At 32.7% G+C, this 18,323-nt stretch overlaps 3 protein-coding genes, 1 non-coding gene and 1 pseudogene across 7 annotated transcripts; 3 read left to right on the top strand and 2 right to left on the bottom strand.

The window, feature by feature from the left end:
- Nucleotides 1–2,008, top strand: LOC111007720 (protein MEI2-like 6). Its single transcript, XM_022280188.2, has 4 exons — nucleotides 1–425; nucleotides 491–634; nucleotides 1,605–1,746; nucleotides 1,853–2,008. Exons 1-4 carry the CDS (start codon nucleotides 1–3, stop codon nucleotides 2,006–2,008), a joined length of 867 nt encoding a protein of 288 aa, XP_022135880.1.
- Nucleotides 2,009–4,949: 2,941 nt separating this feature from the next.
- On the bottom strand, nucleotides 4,950–5,021 carry TRNAP-CGG (transfer RNA proline (anticodon CGG)). The gene has a single exon. It is a non-coding gene; the product is annotated as a tRNA-Pro (tRNA).
- Nucleotides 5,022–5,100: 79 nt separating this feature from the next.
- Nucleotides 5,101–8,583, top strand: LOC111007723 (uncharacterized). Of its 3 annotated transcripts, none has more exons than XR_015790075.1 (4): nucleotides 5,101–5,706; nucleotides 6,509–6,718; nucleotides 6,828–6,962; nucleotides 8,343–8,583. XR_015790075.1 is itself a non-coding variant. In XM_022280190.2 (3 exons), exons 1-3 carry the CDS (start codon nucleotides 5,131–5,133, stop codon nucleotides 6,891–6,893), a joined length of 852 nt encoding a protein of 283 aa, XP_022135882.2. In that variant the 5' UTR covers nucleotides 5,101–5,130; the 3' UTR covers nucleotides 6,894–7,174. The 3 variants fall into 3 exon arrangements, 1 of the variants encoding a protein (XP_022135882.2); XR_015790074.1 differs by having other exon boundaries at nucleotides 8,337–8,583; XM_022280190.2 differs by lacking the exon at nucleotides 8,343–8,583 and having other exon boundaries at nucleotides 6,828–7,174.
- Nucleotides 8,584–11,180: 2,597 nt separating this feature from the next.
- Nucleotides 11,181–14,857, top strand: LOC148211659 (cytochrome P450 84A1-like; annotated as a pseudogene). Its single transcript, XR_015790500.1, has 2 exons — nucleotides 11,181–12,074; nucleotides 12,731–14,857. The product of XR_015790500.1 is annotated as a cytochrome P450 84A1-like (transcript).
- A 139-nt stretch (nucleotides 14,858–14,996) lies between these two features.
- Nucleotides 14,997–18,077, bottom strand: LOC111007722 (coiled-coil 90B-like protein (DUF1640)). Its single transcript, XM_022280189.2, has 7 exons — nucleotides 17,681–18,077; nucleotides 16,953–17,084; nucleotides 16,756–16,815; nucleotides 15,956–16,032; nucleotides 15,821–15,877; nucleotides 15,331–15,397; nucleotides 14,997–15,241 (listed from the first exon to the last, which is right to left on the bottom strand). Exons 1-7 carry the CDS (start codon nucleotides 17,825–17,827, stop codon nucleotides 15,122–15,124), a joined length of 660 nt encoding a protein of 219 aa, XP_022135881.1. The 5' UTR covers nucleotides 17,828–18,077; the 3' UTR covers nucleotides 14,997–15,121.
- Between the last annotated feature and the right edge of the window lie 246 nt (nucleotides 18,078–18,323).

The raw sequence follows: 18,323 nt of genomic DNA, 5'->3' as shown, positions 1-18,323 counted from the left end.
ATGGCGGCCACTGATCTCAATCCAGAAGCTCCCATTTTCATTCCCATGCAAATCTCCCATCTCTCCCCCATTTTTCTTCCTCTCCCTTTAATAGAAATTTACCCAAATCCTTATATTCCCATTTTACCCTTCTCCGCCCCAACTTCCCCCGTTTTCCTCCTCTACTTCTCCGCCCGCCCTCCGCCGCCGGCTCACGACAAGGCCGCCGCCGTCTTCCCGGCGCGCCACGCTGACGGCGGTAAGAAGAACTCGTGTAGAATGAAATCCGGGAATTGCGGGTGCGTTAGGGCTGACGTGGCCGGCGAGGGTTGGAAGAAAATGAGGAGGCGTGAGATGATTAGGAAGGGCCGCGGCGGTGTTTTGTCGGTTACCGGAGATGGGAATTTTACGACGATTATGCTCAGAAATATTCCCACCAAATACACGTAATTTTCGATTTTTTATTTTTTAAAGTTTATTCTTGGTTTTTTATTTTTTTTTAATTTTGTAGCCGGAGGATGCTGGTGGAGTTTCTGGACCGGCACTGTAAGAGTGAAAATGAGGAGTTGGAAGATTGGAGCTCCGGCGACGGTGGAGGAGGAGAAGTTGAAGGAGTTTCAGCCTTCGATTTCTTGTATTTACCCGTAGATTTCAGGTAAATATATATGTTTTTTTGGGGGGTTAAAATACATATTTGGTTCTAATATGAAGTAATTATTTAATTTCTAAATTTTAGTTTCAATTTAGTAAAGTGATTTATTCTCTATATTTTGAGTATCAAAATTGTCTTTATTTTTTAAAATTTGTAACTACAATACTTTGATTAAAGTAAGTATCCATTTTACTCGACCATTCGATAATATATCAATTACATCATAATTTAGTTCTTACTTTTATTAAGTTGGGTTATAATTTAGTTCATGTATATTTTAAATTAGTCTATAGTAAAAAAGTAGTTCAAAATAATCCCATTTTCTGCTTCGGTGCATTTTAAGTTCTGCTTTAAAAATGTTTATTTTGATTTTATGTCTTTAACTTTGGTTCATTCTAGTCGATTTACTTTTAAAATGTTCGTAAAATACTTTACAAAATTTTAACACAAATTTTTATATAAAACAAAAAACTCTTTTTAAGTATAAAATAATGTTTACATTCTAAAAATTTTTAAAAAAAATGTTGATTGTAATGTTAAGTATAAAATAATGTTTATATTTTAAGAAATATATTGATTGTAATGTTGTGTTGAAATTACGATGGTACGAAGTATGAGATTAAAGATAAAAATGAAGAGGTCAAAATGATAATTTTTTAAAAGAATAAGGATCAAAATGAATTAAAGCGAAAAGTATAGGGATTGAAAAGTATAGGGATTAAGATGAATAAGTAAAAAGGACCAAAATTTTTAAATTATAAGATTAAAATGAAAAGAACTATTTTTAAAAAATATTGTTAAAGAATTTAATAAGATCTCTTCGATATATGTTGAAGAGTAAATGGATTTATAAGTTAAAAAAATTAAATGGTTATATATTTAAAATCAACACCTATTTTTATGAAATTTATAAATTTTTACGAGAAAGAATTTTGTAATCCATTATTCATTTCATCGGCCGGCCGTTTGACAGGACGGGGATGAACAAGGGATACGCGTTCGTGAACTTCACGACGGCGGGCGGGGCGTGGAAGTTCAAGGCCGCCGCCGACAACCAAACGTGGGATCTCTGCAACTCCTCCAAAGTCCGGCGAATCGCACGTGCCAGGCTTCAAGTTGATTTAAAACCCGACCTTTTTTTTTTCTTAATTTAAGAAAACGAATTAAAGGGTTAATAAATTAATTAATTATTTGAATTATAAAACTTGGCGTTTTGTTTAGGGGAAGGAGGAGCTGCTGCGGCACTTCGAGAACATGGGGTTTCCGTGCGAGACGGTGGAGGTTTTGCCGGTGAGGTTCAGCCCGCCGCGCGACGGCTCCGGCAAGTCGGTCAAGGAAACAACCGTCGGGCTAATCGGCGGCGCGTGGGCGACCTAAACTATTCGGATGTCACATGCATAAGGGGTTTTTCCTTTTTTAAGTTTATTTTATTTGCTTTTTTTTTTTTGGGAGGGGGTGGAGTTTGGCACCTGAAACTTGGGAGGGGCAGGTGGTGGGGTCCACCCTCTTTGATCTAACGGTTGTGATTGGGTTTGAACTAGGGTTTACAAATTACAATTTAAGTCCCCATGCATGAGAATCTAAAGAACTATGCTTCACATCTATTAGGTCTGCTTGATACATAATTTCGATTCAGTTTATTGTTCATTTGATTCTTATCAATTCAACGAATATTTGTTTAACAAATTTGTTTTTAAAACTATTGGATTTAAGTAATTTGGAAATTCTAGTATGTTTCCATGGCCGACCAAGGTAAATTATTATTTTGGTTTTGTTAATATTATAAAATTTTCAAAGTAATCACTGTTATACTAAAAATTTTCAATTTAATCTTTCTAGATAAATTTTGTTAACAAAAAGTTTTCATGTCATTTAATTGTTTTTTTATGATGTATTCATTAATAAAAATATTAATAATTTAAATACACGATAAAGTTTGAAAATAATAAAATATATACTTTTAATATTAGATTCATACTTAAATGTCATGAATTAATTTGTAATAGTTTTCAACAGTGACCTAATAAAAGAAAGAACGAACATGACAGTTAAAGAGACAAAACAGGCATTGATGAGCGGTAATTAACATATATGTCAACCTAAGAGGTTGTGAATTCGATTATCCAATCTACTAAAAAAAACATGACATTTAAAGAAAAAATTGTCATTGATACATTAGTATACCACAATAAAATAATTTCACAAATTGATCTTCGAAAACAATTTATATAATAGTCAACAAATCAATCCTAAGAATCTTTAATTTACTTCCATCATTTAAAAATAAAAAGTTATAACATTCTTTCAAAACATATATTAAATTTGTATTATATAATAAAAAAACAAATTTATTAACATATTTGAACACTATACACCTGTAAAATTCAACCCCCAATAGTGCCGTACGATTCATCGAAAAGAAAAAAGAAAAAGTTTAATTTAATGATTTCGTCTGTATATGCTAAACTTCGCCGCCACTGCCGCCGGGCGCCGCCCCGAAGCTGGCCGTACATGTAGGCTCAGGGTTAGGGTTTTTTCGGGAAGGGGAATGACGTGTGACACCGGCTGTTTTCTTCTTAATCTCTCAACTTTTTTGAAACTTAAAAAAAAAAAAAGAAAAAAACAAAACAAAACGGTTTCAAGAAATCTTCGGACCAAATAGAACCTAAAACCAAGTTTTTAAATCATGACGTGGAAGTAAACTTCAATTTCCTATCGATTATTTATGTAGAAATTAGAAAAATAAAAAAAATCGAAAAAAATATTTAAATAAACGAATAAACATTTTCTTATTTCTAAATTAGTTAAAAATAATTAATCTTAATATATGTATATATTTTTATTTTTGAAAAGTTAATATTATATTTATATATATATTAGTGACATTTTGTTGATATTTTTCATATTTTATTATACTATGATGGAAATGTTGATTTACCTCTCATGTCGATGCAAACCCATAAAAACATGGATATGCCGATAAAAATATTGATGTGTCGACATATATTTAAAACCATGCTTAAAACGAAGTTTTAAGATGTTGATGTTGATGTCTCAACTTCATAGAAATATTAATAAAGCGTCGATATACGTTTATGTAAAGGTTAGATAAATTAAAAAATCGCAAAAAATATTAAATTATACAAATAAATTTTTTCTATTTCTAAATAAGTTAAAAATAATTAATATTAATATTATGTATATATTATCGATATTTTGTTGATTTTTTTGTACTATAATGAAAATATCAATTTATCTCTCATATCGATGTCAAATCCATGAATACATAGAAATGTCGATGGAATGTCGATATATATTTAATACCATGCTTAAAAGTGATTTTCAAAATTTAAAAATAAAATAAAAAGATGGTCTAAAATTTAAAGTATTTTTGTTCCACTACCCATTTTGATCTTTGCACTCTCAAAATTTTGTTCATTTGGATGATGTAAGTCTATTTTGGTTCATGATCTTTTAAAAAGTGACTATTTTGATCATTATTTGCAAAATTTTAACACAAATTTTATATACAATAATTAAAGCGAGCAACAGTAGTTGACATATACCTCAAACCAAGAGGTTGTGAGTTCGAATCCCCTCCCTTATATTAAAAAAAATTATACACAATAAAACTATTTAATATGAATTTATAACTACATTTCAATAAATTTAGTGAGTAAAATTTCATGCTAAAATATTAATCGAAATAAATTAGATAAAAATAAAATGAATAAATATTATGTGAGTACCAAAACAAATGTTTTGAAAATACAAATATCAAAATGAACAAAAATTTAACATAACAGGAATCAAAATAGCTGTTTTACAAATAGTAAAATGAACCGAAATCGAAAATACATAAACCAAAAGAACTCATTAACATATATTTTATCAAGAAAATTAAAAAAAAAGCTAATTAATTTTAAGATACTAACTGAAACAGTAATAGCAAAATTTAAATAAAATTAACTACTTCACGAAATAAAAACAAATTAGACTATTCATCTAATATCTCATTCTATATCTTTTTTTTTTCAGAACATATTTCATGCTATATCAATTATTTTATCAAAAAGAAAAGAAACCCTATATATCAGTTAGCATACAATTATTGTGAATTACAGTCTTATAGTCAACTAATAAATAACATATACTCTTGTTCCAGAAAGAAAAATGTATACTCAGGTAATTCGATATATATATTAATTTTTGGATCGTAGAAATATTTTATCTTCACTAAATATTATTTCATTACTTTTTAATAGAAGTATTCAGGAAATAAAAAAGCAGTGCTTAATTTTTAAAAAAAAACCAAAATGGGGTGTTGCGAGAATCGAACTCGCGACCTCTCGCACCCGAAGCGAGAATCATACCACTAGACCAAACACCCGTTCATGTTACCATTCGAAATATTAGTTTAATATTTTAATTTGACATTATCCGATTTCTCTGTTCTCAAATTTCTCGGTTTCTTTTGCGGCGAAGACGAAGGAAGCAAAATGGGAGCTTCGATAATGTCCTCTCGCCCTCACCTGATCCACTCTCTTCTTCTCCGGTCAGTTCCCTTCTCCTCCTCCTCCTCCACCACCGCCGCTGCCCTCTCCACCGGTTGCTTCCGTCAATTCAGACCAAACAGTTCAATCTTCCTCATTCGTCGATCTCCTCATCGATTCCGGGATTTCGCTCCCTCCGCATCCGTTTCCGTCGCTCAATCCTTTTCCTCCGCCCTTTCTTGTCCCTCTGAGGTCGAATTCAATGAGGAGGACGATGAAATTGAAGATGAAGACGACAGTGATTACGAAGGTGAAGTTCGAATCGTGGATTTCGAACTTGAGGAGGAGAGCATTGGGGGTGAATCGCAAGCTGATGCAGTTTCGCAGTTGTCTTCGTCGGTGGTGAATGGAAGTGAAGTGAAGAATCTTCCGAGCTTGACGGTTAAGGAGAAGAAAGAGTTAGCGTCATACGCTCATAGCCTCGGGAAGAAGCTGAAAACTCAGTTGGTGGGCAAGTCTGGCGTTACTCCTGGCTTGGCTATTTCTTTCGTCGAGACGCTTGAAGCCAACGAGCTTCTCAAGGTAACGTTGATTCTTGTAATGTTCTCTTCTCTGCTTCATTGATGTATTGTTTCGTTGTTTGATGCTCTCCGATTAGTCTTTATGGTACAAGAATTAGAGTTTCTTGGTCTAGTCTTCTTAATCCACTTGAAGGGAACAAGTGCATGGGACATCAATTGTCTGTATAAATTTTTATCTCCTGATTCTTATACAACTTGAATAGCAAGAACATTCTGCACCTAAAATGCTTGTGTGTTGTTTGGACAACAATTACCTGTTTCTTGGGCGGGAAATGTTAAAACTATGGTGAGAATGAACAGTTTGACGAATGATGAAATGATATCGTAACATTTGAATTTAAGGAAGTCTTATCTAGTTCAAAGATTCGAATGATACACTTCTCTTCAAATTTCATCCGTGAAGAGAGACTGCATATGGTTAAGCATTTGCATTATGTATGATTCTCTTCCCTGTCTTTTAAATGCACAAAAAACTTCAATAATCTTCATGTACTTGTGTTGTCAACTTGCTCTTCATTCATTTTCTGTATGTTTAAATACGATTTTCTCACAAAAGAGAGAGAAATTTGCAGTTCGTTCATTTTCTGTATGAAAAGTTTAACTAGTTCATAAAGTTTCACTAGTGACATTTCTTCTTGATTGGGTTTTGTTTATGAAGGAATATGTAGCCTCTGGAACTCAATTGTGATTTCTCTATTTGTAATCTTGACTAATGGCTCCAATTTATGCGTACTTTCTGATTTAAATGTCGAATATTGAGAAAGTCCAAACTAGAATAAAAGAAACTGAACCATGGGATACAGATCAAAATTCTCAGGAACTGTCCAGTGGAGCTGGATGATGCGGTGAGGCAATTGGAGGAATCAACTGGCTCTGTGGTGGTCAGTCAAATTGGCAGAACTGTTATTATTTACAGGCCCAGCATCTCAAAAATGAAAGCCGAGGAGAAAAAAAGGCAAGCACGGAAAATTTACGTGAGAAAAGAACCCGATCGGGTGAAATCCATTCTACAGGTATAGGAAATGGATTGGCATTCTTGATATTTTCTTGAAGGAACAAAAAAAAGTGTCAACATTCTATGACAAGGTCACTCTTGAATTTGAATTCTTCCAAACTATGCAGAATAAAGTACAAACACCCGGGATCTCTAACTCCAACCGCGGTCGTCGTGGAAGCAGCAGGTTTTGATTTCAACTAGGATTCACATCTAGCAGGTTTTATGGTGGAGGAAAACAAGATTTTGAATTCCCATCCCATGTAAGTTTTGTCATACCATTCTAAATCTTTGTAGTTTTCATTTAGTTCATTAACTTTGAAATTTTACTCTGTTTCCACTTCACTGGTTTAGAGTTCAAACAAGATTGTATTGTTTGTGTGAGTTAGTAGGAGAAGTTCAAATTACAATTGTCATAGAACATGAGATCAGCCTCTGAAGATGAAGACATTGAATTTGAGTCTAGTTCCATGAATTCATCTTCCATTTGAAAAAGATTATACCCAAAAAAAAAAAAAAAAAAAAAAACTCTGTCTAGGAGAAATTATGATAAATTCTTTTCAGATTGATGATCATGCCATGGTGTCAAAGTGGCTGATATACAAAGAAAAAAAAAATAAAATCAGAATGCATGTCTTAGATGTGCCACATCTATATTCGAGTGTGGTGACATGATTTTATTCTGTGTTTGGATTCATTGGTATTCACAGGTGGCATTTAGGGGTAGTTTGGTAACTATGTTGTTTCTTGTTTTTCATTTTTTAAAATATTTTCCAAATTTGCAAATTTCCTATTTTTTTCAACTAAATGTAGTACAGTCAGACAATTGTCCTGTGAAATTAGTCGAGGTTAGCGGATCTGGACACTCGGGATATCAAAAAGAAAAAAAGGCCCATAGTTCGGAGAAAGTGAATGCAGTTTTGGGATGGGGTAACCATACAATTTTAAATAGACAATTTCAAAAAATGGTCAAAAGACCCTCAGACGAACGACCCACTAAAAAATAGGAAGATATCTTCTCACTTTTTAAGTACCAAATTACTCCTCTCTAACTAAGTGTTATTTTTATTTTTCTTTCTTTCCTTTTTTATAGGATAATCCTAACCATATTTTCTCCAACCCTATTTATAGGATAATAAAAAATACAATGTATTTTTGTGTTGATACAAAATAAACAGATAGGATGTGTTTTTGTATGTAGCTCTAGATTACCAATCAAAAGGAAGAAATTCAAAGAATATACCTCTTCAGCCTAACACTACAATAGAAATTTCTATGCATTATTCATCGTATGAATTCGTGGTAAGAGAAAAATATAGAAGATAGAAGTATAACTTTTTAAACACAAATTAATAATACAAAAAGAATTTATAGTAGGTGTCTATATTTGTTATATTTGTTACTTTTTTTTAAATGACCAAATAGTTCTTATTAATAAAAATGTCAATCTGTATTTTTTCAACTATTTCATTAGGGTTGATTTTGACCTTTTGATTTTACTATTTTTATTATTATATTTAAAATAAAATATTAATATTTCTCCTAAATTCAATTTTTTTTTGTTATTTTTTTACTATATTATCTCAATATATGTACATATATAAACCGACCTCACGAGATACATTCATGGCGGCTAGTGGCAGAGGTTGAGAGAGAGGCCACTAAGGGACTATGGATGGCAGCGAGTAGAATTGGTGGAGGGTTGCGTCCATCGGAGGAGGAGGAGAAGGAGAAGGAGTGATGCAAGTAAAATTAGTTCAATTTATGTAATTTTTTTTAATTTGAAAAGAAAAAGTCTCGTAAATTCTATGATTATATGTTGACTTTAAATGTGACTAATTTTAAAAACGAGTATTTTATTTAAGAGGATGATTCAAAATTAAATATTATTACTAACCCATCATAATTCAACTGATTTATTTAAAAGGTCTAAAACGTCGTGAATTTGAATATTTATCCCACACAAGTTGTACCAAAAAGATTAAATGTTATTTATTTTATTATTTTTATGTTAGCAGTTAGAAAAAATATCATTTACTTTTTTGGCAAACGGGCAATTTTTCATTTCTATGGTGTAACAGTGATACTAAAGCTTGGGGTGGAAGCAAATCTTGGACTAACATAAATTTATAATTATAATACCCGATTTGGTGATTTAACGACCTAAATTATCAAAACGAGCATAATTCAGCAGTAATTGATATATATCTCCAATTAAGAGGTTGTAAGTTCGATCTTTCACCCCCACATATTGTATTAGAAAAAAACGACCCAAATTCATATTCAATTCAGATATCTATTTTTCATTTCACCTGTTTTCTCAACTAGCCAACTAGGTATAGAAAAAATGAAGCCAATTAATTTTCAACTCATCAATTTGGATCTTAGGAGTCGATGACTATTCATAGCTATTACCTTGACACCAAAGAAGAATGCCGACTACTAACGAAAGACTTTCCACCTCATTGAGAAAGAGAGTTGCTCCCATTTTTTGGGTTTTAGTTTGTTAGAGGACACTGGTAAAAGTCTAAACAATATATATCTTATATAAATACTTGATTTGATAAACCATTATATCGTGAAAATTTAGAAGGGTAAAGTTACAAATTCCATTTTCTTGGTCAAAGAAGGCGTTTTTGCTCTCATAAATCAAAAGTCAAATTCAAATTCAATATGACATATTTGAAATAAATGAGGCATAATTCTCTTTAAAATTCTGATCTGTGATTTTGATCCAACGGCAGAGATTAGCATCCACCAACCTTTTTAATTATTATTTTCTTTTTCTTTTTTGTTATTGCCATATAAACGTTTCCAATAATGTTCCCACCACGTCATTTTTACTCATACAAGGCAGGATAATTAATTTAATTAAAATCATCAATATATGTGGCCATCGGTTTTGGTGGATTTTCTAGGGGAGTAGTTTGATTTTCAAGGAAAACTATTTAATTTTAAAAAATGATTAAACCGATTTAATGTTATTTCTATTTTACATGGGGAATAATTGGTTCTTACTCGTGATGTATGATCTCGTCGTCACCACCATTAAATGTTTAATATTTAAGATTTAAGAGAGAAATGCAAAATGAATTTTGGATTAAAAAAAAAGGGCAAAATGAGTTCTTTTTTATTTTTATTATTATTAGAGTGGTTAATTTTCCAAGGTGGCGATCTAGTTATCACTGTTGAGGAGTCAAATATTTTCCATTTATAAAAAATCTCTACATTTTTATTTGTCTCCCAGTTGTCAAACATTTAATAGTGGTGAGGATAAAATTGGTCAGGTAAATAACCCAATATTTTTCATTTATTTCTATTCTTAAACGTTTCAGTTTTATACTAAGATTTTGAGCTAAATGTTTACATGTTTAATCTCAACTAAAATGTTGCTCACAAAAAGGAAGACGTAACAATCCATTAGATATATTTTTTTTTTAGTACAATACGTAGGATGAGGGATCAAATTCATAACCTCTTAGTTGGAGATATATGTCAATTACCACTGAGCTATGCTCGCTTTGGTTAGATAGAATTTGGATGAAATAGTGTGACTATCCAACTGGATATCATATTAAAATTTATTTCACACTTTTAATCGTAATTTTAACCTTCACTCCCTCGACTAAATCAACCACACGTGTCTGAAATTCAATGTAAAACTTTTAATAAAGAAGCATAGATCAATAATTCATGCTTTTAACCGTAATTTCTTCGACGGTACAACACGTGAGGATGAATATTCAAATTCACAACCTTTTGATCAGATATAGATGCTTTAACTAATTGAGTTATATTCAGATTGACTACTTTTAATCCCTCGACCAAATCGACCACACCCCACTTCAATCTATTGTAGATTTCATCCATCTACATCAATAACGTAGATTAAACATATATGTACAAAAAAAAAAAAAGGTCTTGAGACATGACGTAAGTGAAAGCTTTTAAAATCTAAATATGAGGTTCCAAAGCAGATAAATAAAATTTAATCTTATGTATGCATGAGGGAAAAAAAAACAGTTGACTTTAATCAAATCTTTGAAAGTTTTAAGAGAATGCTTAGGACAGCGTTGGTCTGAGTTGTCACTTCCCAATCAAGCCACCTCCCATTAAATTCCTTTGTCTCAAAATTAAATCTCTTAGCACCAATCTTTTTGTTTATTACAATTAATTTTTTTTAATATTAAAAGAAAAAAGAAAAAATTATTAAATGGATAAAACTTGTTACTTATTACTAAACAGCAACTTTGTACTTACCACCATTAAATATTTAACAATTAAGAGGGAGAAATGTAAAAAAAAAAAATATTTTAAAATATAATAAGTTGTCAAATATTTATTGATGGTAAGGATAAAGTTGCTGGACCCAAGTTTTACCCGTAAAAAATGTAACAGTGATTAATACAAAGAACATTTGAGTAATTTTCTTCTATAAATATTATTCTTTCAAATCTTTCAAACTATCATTTGAATCTCCAATGGAGTTTTTAAGTCCCTTCTTGTTATTCTCCATTTTTTTCTTCTCTCTTTTTCTTTTAGTGATCAATTTTCTAAGGCGTAAACTCCCTTACCCGCCAGGCCCCCATGGACTACCCATCATTGGTAACATGTTGATGATGGACCAACTCACCCACCGTGGCCTCGCCCATCTCACCGCCATCTACGGTGGCCTCTTCCATCTCCGCCTCGGCGTACTCCACATGGTCGTCGTGTCCACGCCTGAGATGGCGCGTGAGTTCCTCCAAGTTCAAGACATTGCCTTTGCCAATAGGCCAGCCAACGTGGCGATCACTTATCTCACCTACGATCGTGCTGACATGGCCTTCGCCAACTATGGCCCGTTTTGGCGCCAAATACGAAAGATTTGCGTCATGAAACTCTTCAGCCGCCGACGCGCCGAGTCGTGGGCGTCGGTGCGTGACGAAGTCAACGCCGTAGTCCGAATCATTTCGGCCAAAATCCACGAGCCAGTGAACATAGGCGAGCTGGTTTTTGGTCTAACACGAAACATAATTTACAAGGCTGCGTTCGGATCGAGCTCGCACGAAGGACAAGATGAGTTCGTGAAGATCTTGCAGGAATTCTCCAAATTGTTTGGAGCTTTTAATATTGCAGATTTTTTGCCGTGGTTGGGTTGGATTCATGCGAGAGAATTTAATGAAAGATTGACGAGAGCGAGAGGAGCTCTCGACGTGTTCATCGATAGCATAATCGATGAACACAAAGAGAAGAAGAAAAAGGAAGAAGGAGAAGATTCAGATATGGTGGATGAATTGATGGCGTTCTTTGTTGATGAGTCAAGTAGAAGTGAGTTTGATGATTCACACTCGGTTCTTAAGCTCACTAGAGATAACATCAAAGCCATAATCATGGTAAGTTTTTCCAACCCCTCGTAAATATAATATAAAATAATATTAATTTTGAGTTGAACGCAAAAAAAAAAAAAAAGAAAAAGAAATAAATAGTTTATTCATCGTGAGACTTGAAATATTTTGAATTTTTAAAATTTTTTATATCAAATTTGACATAAACTGTGATATTAACTTTTTCATTTTTTATTTAAAGGTTTTTGAAATGGAAAGAAAATAATAACTTTGACTAATATAACTTTCATTCCTTATTTATTAATAAAAACCATCATAGATCTCAACAATGATCAATGTAAATAATAAAGGACTTAGAGAGAATGAATTCAAATAATGGTAGACATCTAATAATTCTGTAGTTGGATAAGGATCAACCAAACGGACTTAAATTTTTACTGAATGAAAAAATTGAGATTAAGATTTAGATTAAGTGGCCAAAATAGCTATTTTTAAAAGAAAGGGACATAAATGGATATTTTAAAAGTAAAGGGACTAAAATGAATCAAAATTAGAAGTATAGAAATATAGGAGTAGAGAACAAAGCAGAAACCAAATTAGTATTTTGACTTAATTTATTACAAACAAAATAAAAAGTTGTAGGGCTAAATTTATAATTTAACAGTGTTATGTGTTTGACGGGGTTTTTCCGACGGTTATTGCAGGACGTGATGTTCGGCGGAACGGAGACGGTGGCGTCGGTAATAGAGTGGGCCATGGCGGAGCTTATGAAGAATCCGCCGGAGCTCAAAAAAGTCCAACAAGAACTCGAACAAGTCGTCGGATTAGACCGGAATCTCCACGAATCCGACCTCGAAAACCTCCCCTACTTGAAATTCGCCGTCAAAGAAACGCTCCGCCTCCACCCGCCGATTCCGCTGCTCCTCCACGAGACCGCCGTCGACACCGCCGTCGCCGGCTACTTCATTCCTGCCGGCTCCAGAGTCTGGATCAACGCTTGGCGATCGGCCGCGACGGAGCCGCCTGGCCTGACCCGGACAGATTCCGGCCGGCGAGGTTCCAAGACGCCGCCGCGCCGGATTTCAAGGGGAGCGATTTCGAGTTCCTTCCGTTCGGGTCGGGTCGGAGGTCGTGCCCCGGAATGCAACTCGGGTTGTACGCGTGTGAGATGGCAGTGGCGAATCTTCTCCACTGTTTTAATTGGGAGTTGCCTGACGGAATGGGAACCGAAGAACTCGATATGAACGACTCGTTCGGACTCACCGCTCCGAGAGCGGTTCGACTCGTTGCCGTTCCGAGTTACCGGCTTAACTCGCCGGAGTTCGAACTCCGAGGCAAGAGATGGGAAGATAATGAAATCAATTGAAAACCACAATCGTTGTAGAATCGGATGAAAAGAATTTTCCTTTCCTTTCTTTTTTCTAATTTTAACTTTTTACAAATAATAATCCTTTTTTTGATTATAATTACGAAAGAGATTTGATATTTTTTTGCTTTTTGTTTAACTTTTATGTTGATTTTAAATTTCAATGGTTTTAAAAGGTAGGTTAAATTATACAGATGTTCTGAATTTTTGGATATATATAAACTTTTAATTCTAAAATTATAAAGATGTAAGCAAATACATTATAGGATAAAGATTCAAATTATCACCCCTCCCTCTATTATGGTAACATTATAAAAATAATTTATCGTATAATGATTTATTATAGAATTAATTTGAAATAATTCTTTAATAATTCATTTAATAGAAATTTGCTATAGTATGCCTTTTTATTTATTTACCTTATAAATATATTTGGATTATATGCATAAGACCATACGTGGGAATATGTGTTTATTCCGAGCAGATCCAAGTTTGAATTAAATAATTAGCAGCAAAAAAAAATTGTTGATAAGGACTAAAATATTGTACCTTATAAAAAATTTAAAGACTAAAATATGACATCTTGAAGCTAGAAACCAATTATTTCGAAATAAATAAATAAAAGCCAAAATCAAAATATAACATTCAAGAGACAAAAATAAAATAAGTAAAATTATAAAAGTCGATAGAATTTTGGGCAGTTTATATTTTTAGCCCATAAATTTGAACATATTCTCATTGGTTCATGAGTTTCTATAAACTAAAAACTCCCACAAAATAAAATTCTCGTTTCCTCCGAAATTGCAAATAATGAATAATGCTTTCAATTATATAATAACATTAAATCTTACCAGTCATTCCATCGTAATTTCATAATAATGCTTTAACAAATATTTCATTTCACTAATTAAGACAAATATAACTTCAGACTAAAAAGTTCTAAAAAAGAAAATAAAAAATTTCAGATGATGCGTTGTCACTAGTCACTAACCTCAGAAAGGAGGAAAATGGAAATAATAATAAAAATAGTTAAGACCAATCGATTATATATGACTGTAAATATTTTATTACAATACTTCTGTTTTTGTAGACATTTTCCTTCCAAATATGTGTGAATAAAACTATTTATTATATATTTAAGGACAATTTCTATATATTTAATTATTTGTATTTAAAAAAAAAAGAAAAGAAAAGAAAAGAAAAAGGGCATTGGAAAGAAACCCGGTTGCAATTCCTAGTCTCTCCGTTTTTATTAATTACAAATTTAGTCGTAATTTCATATTGTTTTAATTTCAGAAAAAAAGATTAATAATAAAAAATAATTCCTTTATAGGAGCAAATTCATTTGATAAAAAGAAAAACAAAATAGAAAGTTTTCTATCCAACTGTACATTTTCTCCACAAAATTTTTGTATTAGGACAAAAGTATAAGTTTATTAAAGACATAAATATAACACATGAGAATATAAACTAATACCATTCCTAAAAATATTTTTATAAATCCCTAAATAGATATTCAAGTTATAGTGTTGCTGCTTTTCTGTATAATAAACAAAATTCCTCAAAATAAACTGTCACTTTAATGTTATCATAACAATCAGGTATAAACAAATAAATCTTAATAAAAAAAATTACAATACTAATTCTGATAATAGAATATTGCTTTGAATTTTGTTGGGAAAAAAATAAGATAAAAAAGTTATGTTTTTGATTCAGTGGAGAATAAATCTTATAGTAAGATTCGAATGACAGCAAGACCCACAGCAGAAATTGAAACAACTGTACCTATGCAGTATTTAATTACATCATATTTGGCGGCTTCTAATTGAGCTCTTAAGGCATGAATTTCCTATACACCAAATAAAAAAAATAAATAAATAAGAACAGACATGAAACAATTAGAGTCTCGTGAGAGAACTTTTAAGCAATCAAGCTTACCCGATCGAGCTTATTGGTTAGATTGGTGGTTTCGGCGTTTTGATCAGCAAGTTCATCTCGTATGCGCCTGCACTCAAACCCGAACAATAAAAATGAGTTTGACATAACTTCTAGAATGATTTTGATAGGCCCCAATGAAGAAAGTGTATTCGAGAAAGAGAGAAACTCGGGGGGTAAGAAAATAGAATGTGGGTTAGTAGGCGCTGGTACGGGTATTTTGTAAACAGGAACCCACGGTAGAAGGTAGAGGTATCTTTACGTCATTTTGTCTAAGGACTGTTTGGAAGAGATTCGGGAGCTCTCTAATTCTCGCCCATTGTAATGCCTTTTAAGAGAGTTCTATCAGATTTCTAACTACTTAAAGGTGAAGTGCTTTCCCAAGGGTGGATCTTATGGATAAAAGGATTAATATCCCTTAATTAGGGAAAACATATTTCATTACACTCCAAAATGCACAAATATTGTTGAAATGAGAAAATTTCTGCCTTACCCTTTTTCAAGATTTAAATCTAAACGTTGTCCAGCAGTGACTTTATCAATCTCGTATCTGTTTCAACACATAATATATATGTATAAGATTAGAAAGTTCAAGATTAGCATGATAATTAAGCATTATGAGGCAAACCTTAATTCACTACGCATCTTCTCTATGTCACTTCTAAGTTTTTCGGTCTCTCGTTGTAACATTGAAAAGTGATGCTCCTACGGAAAGAAAAATTATCGAAAGAACTTCAATTGAAGAACAAACCTATCACTTAGCGAAAATTTTAAGTTCTATTTTTTCACAACATTTTAATTGTCTTATATAAGAAGAAATAGAGACGAGTACAAAAAAGGAGCGTTTTTCTATAGTCTAATACTGCACAACAAGTCCACAACTATACTAGTGAGGAAAAAATACTATCAAATTTAAACCCAATACCATTTCAACTAGGGGTATAATTGCTTCTTTAATTATCTATCAATTTCGATTATCCATAAACTAAAGTTTTACTATTTTTAAAACTCAAGGAAAGGATATAGTAGTACAACCTATAGAACAAATCCTATTCAAGTAAGGTGGCCCAAAATTACTTACTATTACTAATGGATTTGTATTAGACCAGGTGGTTCGTTCCAAATTTGCCAGCAAATTGATATGAAATAACCAAAATTTCAAATTCTAAAGCTAAAAAAATTTCAAAGTATGCATAGAAGGCAAAGATATCGGGACATACCTAAACAATCCCTCGATCGATACAAGAACTGGTTAGACCAAAACACCTATTCTAATCTAACATATAAAAAGAGGACAAAGAAAACCTCATCTCGACCGCATTAAACAAGATTCACCATGAAAAGGTTCTGAATCATATGTTCAATGAAAGAGAATTTAGAGAAGTACAAAAATCTCAAAAGTTTCGAAAAATCTGTATCCATAAATACCTGTGAACTTTGCACTTGAGATTTAAACTTCGACAAATTAGATTCTTGAACCATCTCAGACTGCAATATCAATATGTCATCAATGATCAAATAAATCAATCATTATTCATAGATTCTATGTTTAGAAGATCACAAAATCAATCTTAAAATGCAACCAAGATAGGCATAAAAGAAATATTAAGATATAGTTATCTTACCTTTTGCATTTCTGCTTTTGAAACAAAGGAATGGGACACATTTTCCAAGCTATCGTTTAAAACTTCAGTGATAGCAGCAGTTATAGCCTCGGCTTGCTTTGATGGCACGTCCTTTGCTTCTAAGCCTCTCACCTACAGGTAAGAGTATAATTTCTGCATATTATGACCATCTTAGAATAACAATCAAAGTCTATTCATAACTATTGACTAAGAATATCAAAAGTAACACAATTTAGTTACAAAATCAATGCACAGAATAATCAAGTTGCTATAGAAATAGAACTGAACGGCAATAAAAGATTTTCCATATGGAAACATAGGAGCAAACTAAATTTCATGAGCCTTCATTACAACAAAAACTCCTCAATAGAGTTCAATTTCCCAAAAAACAAAAATTCTAAATTCGTTTTTCTTGGAAATTTTAGTTTTATAATTCATTGAACGCACCTTGAGAATACCTTTTATGGCGATTCTTCAAAGGGAAACTTGGTAAAAATTACAACACTAATTCAAGTTTAGTCAAAGATTGCAACACAAGAGTAAACGTTGATACACCTTCTCCCCAAAAAAAAAAAAAATCAAAATGTCTACAGAAATAGAACTGAATGGCAAATAAAATATCTTCCAAATGAAATCACAGCAACAAACTAAATTCCTCACAGAAACTCATAAACAGAGTTCAAACTTCCAAATAAATAATAAACAAAAAACAAGTAAAAAAACTTTACCAGCGCCAGTGTATCCACAAGAAATGCCCGGTTTCCGTTGGTTGATTTCGCGAGCTGCGAAATCTGCCTACAAGCGAATCCATAAGTAGAAGAATTTGAAGACAAAACCAACGCCCTAACCTTCGGTAAAGGCGCACGATAAGCCATCTTCTTTACTACCAAAAAAAGAAGCCAAAATACAGATGAATTGAAATCAAAACGGACTATAAAGGCCAATGAATCGAATCAAAAACAGTGTGGAAAATGGCGGAAGGCGAATCAGAGTTGACCGAAAACGCCTAAAAGAAATGGAAAAGGAAAAAGGGCAACGCGTTGAATCGACGACGAGTTTCTCAGAGTTTGAAAAGAAAGTCCAATGGTAAAACGTTGAGAAGCTCCATTGCGTTTTCTTGGGGAAAGGGTTTTGGTCCGGTTCGGTTCGATTTTTAAGGTGGACTGAACTGGCTGAGGGAACTGCCACCGTCCCACGTGCCTGCTACATTGGGCTGGGCTTATTCGCTGAAACGAAATCGTGGGCTGGCCTTGGGCTGCTATTAGGCCCATGCAAGAATTTTAACCGTTTTTAATAACTAAATCACTTTTTCAACTACGTCAATTTGGAAAATATACTTTTGGAATAAACTTTCCAAGAAATTTGATGTTT

This window comes from Momordica charantia (assembly GCF_013281855.1).
Source record: "Momordica charantia cultivar OHB3-1 chromosome 4 unlocalized genomic scaffold, Mcharantia_2.0 BLBB01000004.1, whole genome shotgun sequence".
NCBI classification, from domain to species: domain Eukaryota; kingdom Viridiplantae; phylum Streptophyta; class Magnoliopsida; order Cucurbitales; family Cucurbitaceae; genus Momordica; species Momordica charantia.
The sequence above is the reverse complement of the archived record's forward strand: the minus strand, read 5'-3'. Positions and strand labels throughout refer to the sequence as shown.